This window comes from Pristiophorus japonicus, unplaced genomic scaffold (genome assembly GCF_044704955.1).
Source record: "Pristiophorus japonicus isolate sPriJap1 unplaced genomic scaffold, sPriJap1.hap1 HAP1_SCAFFOLD_465, whole genome shotgun sequence".
Lineage (NCBI taxonomy): Eukaryota > Metazoa > Chordata > Chondrichthyes > Pristiophoridae > Pristiophorus > Pristiophorus japonicus.
Window position 1 is genome coordinate 487,380 of NW_027254369.1, and position 6,000 is coordinate 493,379.

At 55.4% G+C, this 6,000-nt stretch overlaps 1 protein-coding gene across 1 annotated transcript in view; it reads right to left on the reverse strand.

Annotated features, from left to right (window-relative positions):
- Positions 1-5,290, reverse strand: part of arhgef18b (rho/rac guanine nucleotide exchange factor (GEF) 18b) — a 242,069-nt gene extending 236,779 nt beyond the window's left edge. The window contains exon 1 of the mRNA XM_070873404.1: positions 5,195-5,290. Within this exon, the coding sequence (XP_070729505.1) occupies positions 5,195-5,270 (76 nt within the window). The 5' untranslated portion in view covers positions 5,271-5,290. The remainder of the gene's footprint in view (positions 1-5,194) is intronic.
- Positions 5,291-6,000: the final 710 nt, after the last annotated feature.

Here is a 6,000-nt window from a genome sequence, read left to right on the forward strand (position 1 = left end):
CCAAGGTCACCAAAGTTTGAGTACAACACATTGCCTCGTGGAGTCATTCATAAGTACACGATAGACTTAACAGGAGGGAGTTCCAGAGCTTATGACCCAGGTAGCTGAAGGTACGGCCACTGATGGTGGAGCGATTATAAATTGGGGGTACAAGGGGCCAGAATTGGAGGAGCGCAGACATCTCAGGGGGTTGTGGAGCTGGAGGAGATTACAGAGATAGGGCGGGGTGAGGGCCATGGAGGGATTTGAAAACAAGGATTAGAATTTTAAAATTAAGACATTACTGGACTGGGAGCCAATGTAGGTCAGCGAGCACAGGGGTAATGGGTGAGCGGGACTTGGTGCGAGTTAGGACACGAGCTGACGAGTTTTACCAATTACCGACAAGTAAAATAAGCAAGCAGATATATTTTAATACAGAGGAGTGTGTTTTTAAAAAAAAACAGATTATTGAACCAAGAGTTAGCATGTTTTGCTAGTCATCGCATCATAGAACGGTTACAGCACAGGAGGCAGCCATTCAGCCCGTCGAGCCCATGCTGGCACTCTGCAAGAGTGCAAGAGCACCTCGGCTACTCCCACTCCCCCCGCTCTTTCCCCGTAGCCCTGAAAATGATTTTGCTTTCAGGTACTTATCCAATTCCCCTTTGAAAGCCACGATTGGGTCTGCCTCCACCACCCTCTCAGGCAGCGCAGTCCAGATCCTAACCACTCGCTGCGTAAAATGTTTTTCCTCATCTCGTCTTTGGTTCTTCTGCCAATCACCTTAAACCTGTGCCCTCTGGTTCCCGACCCTTCCCTCAATGGGAACAGTTTCTCTCTCTCTACTCTGTCCCGGACCCCCCCATGATTTTGAACGCCTCGATCAAATCTCCTCTCAACCTTCTCTGCTCCAGTCTACCCACGTAAGTGAAGTCCCTCATCCCTAGAATCATTCTCTGCACCCTCTCTAAGATTCAATAGCCTTGGCTATAAATGTAAAATAAAATACTTTCGCCAAAATTAAATAAAACAACATTATGACGGTGCAACAGCATAAATTGTGTTACATGACAGTCGCCAACTTACTCCCATGTTTGAAGCATCAAATAAAAACACAGCAACAGGAGGCCGCCATTTAGCCCCTCGGAACCACTCTGCCATTCAGTTAGATCATGGCTGATCTGTACCTTAGCTCCATTGATCTGTTTCAGCTCCATAACCCTCGATACCCTTACCCAATTAAAAACCTAGCGATCTCCAACTGGGAGCTCCAATTGACCCTCAGCATCCACAAGGTGAAGGTGAGGGGGGAGGGGTGGGAATGGAGGGGGAGTGTTGGGAAGGAAGAGGGAGAGAGAGAGAGAGAGAGAGACATCATGACCAGACACGTCCTCCTCTGCTGAGAGGCGACGCCTCTGACAATGCTGTGCTCCTGCAGTACTGCACGTGTGCGCGAGCCGAGGTTTCTGGGCCAAGAATGGCAAAGAGCCATCATTCCATTCGGTATCAAGATGGGTCAGAGGCTGGCTATTCTGCGGCAAGTGTCTCACCTCCTGACTCCCCAAAGCCTGTCCACCATTTACAAGGCACAAGTCAGGAGTGTGATGGAATACTCTCCACTGGCCTGGATGAGTTGCAGCTCCAATAACACTCAAGAAGCTCGACACCATCCAGGACAAAGCAGCCCGCTTGATCGACACCCCATCCACCACCTTCAACACTCACTCCCTCCACCACCGGCGCACCGTGGCTGCAGTGTGCACCATCTACAAGATGCACTGCAGCAACTCGCCAAGGCTTCTTTGCCAGCAACTTCCAAACCCACGACCTCTACCACCGAGAAGGACGAGGGCAGCAGGCGCATGGGAACACCACCACCTCCAAATTTCCCCCCAAGTTACACACCATCCTGACTTGGAAATATATCGGCCGTTCCTTCATTGTCGCTGAGTCAAAATCCTGGAACGTGTGGGGAGCACAAGAAAAAAAGAATGTCCCGCATTTCTATAGAACCTTTCCCAACCTCTGGAAGTCCCAAAGTGCTTCACAGCCAATGAAGTACTTATTGAAGTGTAGTCACTGTTGTAATGTACGAACTGCGAAGTGTGATGACGACCAGATAATGGTCGAGAAATTGGCCTCCTTAGCGCCTCCCGTTTTCACCTGCGGGGGGCACTAACAGGATTACCGACTGGGCGCGGTGAGATGAACGACTCCCGCTAACTTTGGCGGGAGGTTTGCGGCGGCGATAAAATGTCGCGCCAGGATCTCCTTCGCCCGGAGATCGTGACATCATCGCCGCGCGCAGCACCCCGGAACCGAACCTGGGTTCCACCCCCTGCAGCATCGCTGGGCGAAAACACCGACAGCTGCAGGGGGCAACGATCGGGGGGGGCCAGGCGCGATAGTTAAAGGCGATGTGGACCAGGTAAGTGGCAAAATTTATAAAATGCCATTTTTCCATTTTTTTCCCCCCCAATTCTCCCGGGCCGCGATCGATCAGCCCGGCCCTCTGCTGCAGTGTGTGGGGCTGATCGGGCCGGGTCGCGGGAGTGCGTGGGGCCGGATCGCGGGGAGTGCGTGGGGCCGGGTCGGGGGAGTGCGTGGGGCTGGATCGGGGGAGTGCGTGGGGCCGGATCGGGGGAGTGCGTGGGGATGGATCGGGGGAGTGCATGGGGCCAGATCGGGGGAGTGCATGGGGCCGGATCGGGCCGGGTCGCGGGAATGGGTGGGCCCGGATCGCGGGAGTGCGTGGGGCCGGGTCGCGGGAGTGCGTGGGGCCGGATCGCGGGAGTGCGTGGGGCCGGGTCGGGGGAGTGCGTGGGGCCGGATCGCGGGAGTGCGTGGGGCCGGGTCGGGGGAGTGCGTGGGGCTGGATCGGGGGAGTGCGTGGGGCCGGATCGCGGGAGTGCGTGGGGCCGGATCGCGGGAGTGCGTGGGGCCGGGTCGGGGGAGTGCGTGGGGCCGGATCGCGGGAGTGCGTGGGGCCGGGTCGGGGGAGTGCGTGGGGCCGGGTCGGGGGAGTGCGTGGGGCTGGATCGGGGGAGTGCGTGGGGATGGATCGGGGGAGTGCATGGGGCCGGATCGGGCCGGGTCGCGGGAATGGGTGGGCCCGGATCGCGGGAGTGTGTGGGGCCAGATCGTGGTTGCCGTCGGGGACCAGCTCACTGGGCCCAATGCAGAACTCTGCAGCGATAGCCTTTCCCTTTAGGGGAGGGAAGGAGCCTCGCAATGTGGCAGCGCTGCACGCACACCGCCCTGCTGTGTCCTCCAGCGCTGCAGGAAGTGGAGCACCTGATTGAAAGCTCCACTTCCTGCCTGCAGCGCAAATGCCGAATTTTTATAAAAGCTGAAAATCATTAGCGCCTGGTGCTAATTTTATCAACTTTCAAATGGGGCCCTCCCGAACTTCTCCCCCCCGATCTGTTTTTGTGAGACTGATTGAGGGGTAAATATTAGCCGGGACACCGGGGGTAATGTCATGTATCCAAACATGTTTACTGCTTGTACTATTACATATGATGTGCCACCAGAGGACACAACTATCGGAAACTTGTACACCAGCTGTACGGTCACTAAGGTGTGCCACCAGAGGGCACTGCAGTGGGAGACTTGTAGGTTACCTGTACAGGTGTGCCAGGCCTAGTATAAAAGGCAGGCCACCAGGTGTGATCCTCACTCTGGAGTTATATTAAATGGACTAAGGTCACTACAGTTCAAGTGCAATACTTTGCCTCGTGGAATCATTATCAGAGCATCCAAAAGACATAACAGATAACTCCCCTGTTCTTATATTAAAAAAATGCCGTGGGATCTTTTACGTCCACCTGAGAGCGCAAACGGGGCCTCGGTTTAACGTCTCATCCGAAAGACGGCACCACCGACAGTGCAGCACTCCCCCAGCATTGCACTGGGAGTGTCAGCCTAGATTTATGTGCTCATGTTCCTGGAGTGGGACTTGAACCCATAACCTTCTGACTCAGAGGCAAGTGTGACACCGAGATTCCTGAGTCACCCAGACTACCCCCCACCCCCCCCAAACAGCATTTTGTGTGTGTGTACACGCACCCCCACACACACACACCCATACACTGTCTCATACACTCATACGCACACATCTATAAACCCACACACTCACCCACTCTCACGCACCCCCACACACACCCACCCCTATACACACACACACACACACACACACACACCCCTACACACACACACACACCCACCCCTATACACACACACACACACACACACACCCACCCCTACCCCTATATACACACACCCCTACACACACACACACACCCCTACACACACACACACACACCCACACACACACACACACCCCTACCCCTATACACACACACACACACACCCCTACCCCTATACACACACACACACACACCCCTACCCCTATACACACACACACACCTACCCCTATACACACACACACACACACACCCCTACCCCTATACACACACACACACACACACACACACACACACACACACACACCCCTATACACACACACACACACACACCCACATACACACACACACCCCTACACACCCACACACACACACACCCACTCCTGTGTCCTGTACTTGGGAGGTGGGGGTAGTCCGGGTGTCGCAGAGATTTCAGGGTGTCAGCCTTGCCTCGGAGTCAGAAGGTTGTGGGTTCAAGTCCCACTTCAGAGACTTGAGCACAAAAATCTAGGCTGACACCCCCAGTTCAGTGCACACACTCACGCACATATTATACACCAGTGATCACTATGTGCCACAGATACTCTCCTTTCACCAGAATCGAACACCAGGAGGACCCCGTTTGGACAAACGCATCCTGTCAGCTGCTGCCTGTGCTGTGTGAGATGCCTTCAGCCCTCACTGCCTGACACAGTGCCGTGGGAAGTTGGCCTGGGTCTCCCAGGGGTGGCCGGACTCTCCAGTCCGAGCAAGGGGCCCATAGTGCCATCCGCCCCACTGACTGCACGGATCCTGGGAGCCAGCGAATACTTGTGGTGATAACTCGCCGGGTCAAAGCACTGCAAGCCCATCAGCTGCACAATACTGTCCGGGACAGGGTTTACTTTGAAACTTCTTCATTCCGCGACAAACGACCGATGAACCGACCGAACGTGTCACAAATAACAAGAGGCTCGAAGCAAAGCTCCACACAGACAACTCAGCAAATCAAGGAGGAGAAGTTCTACCTTTTTTAAACGACCATCGCTTCATCCAGAACTTGGAGAAAGAAGGCCAGGAGTTATTTAACGGAGAGTCAGCCATAGCAGTTACTTTTAGACAAGCCCCCAGGAACCGTGTGACTGAGTAGGTTCAGGCAGAGGGAGGCAGTGCGAGCCACAGAACGGAACCCAGCATCCAAACCCTGCCGACAGCACCAGTGCTGTGAGGGGGTGGGGAGTGCAGCGTGTTGTCATACTCGAGCTGTGTGCCAGGAGCAGAGGCCAGGGGAAGAAAGGCTGTGGTTTCCAGAGTATGCTGTGCGAAAACAGGGCTGGGGAGTGTGTGCGAGAGAGAGAGAGAGAGAGGAGGGGGAGAGAGAGAGAGAGAGAGAGAGAGACAGAGAGAGAGAGGGAGGGGAGGGGAGCGAGAGGGAGGAGAGAGAGAGGGAGGGGAGAGAGAGGGAGCAAGAGGGAGGGGAGAGGGAAAGCAAGAGGGAGGGGAGAGAGAGAAAGCAAGAGGGAGGGGAGAGAGAGAGGGAGGGGAGAGAGAGAGAGAGGGAGGGGAGAGAGAAAGAGAGGGAGGGAAGAGAGAGAGAGAGAGAGAGAGAGAGAGAGAGGGAGGGGAGGGGAGAGAGAGAGAGAGAGAGAGAGAGGGGAGGGGAGAGAGAGGGAGGGGGAGAGAGAGGGAGGGAGAGAGAGGGGAGGGAGGAGAGAGAGGGAGGGGAGAGAGAGGGAGGGGAGAGAGAGGGAAGGGAGAGAGAGGGAGGGAGAGGGAGGGAGAGAGAGAGAGAGGGAGGGAGAGAGAGAGAGAGGGAGGGGAGAGAGAAAGAGAG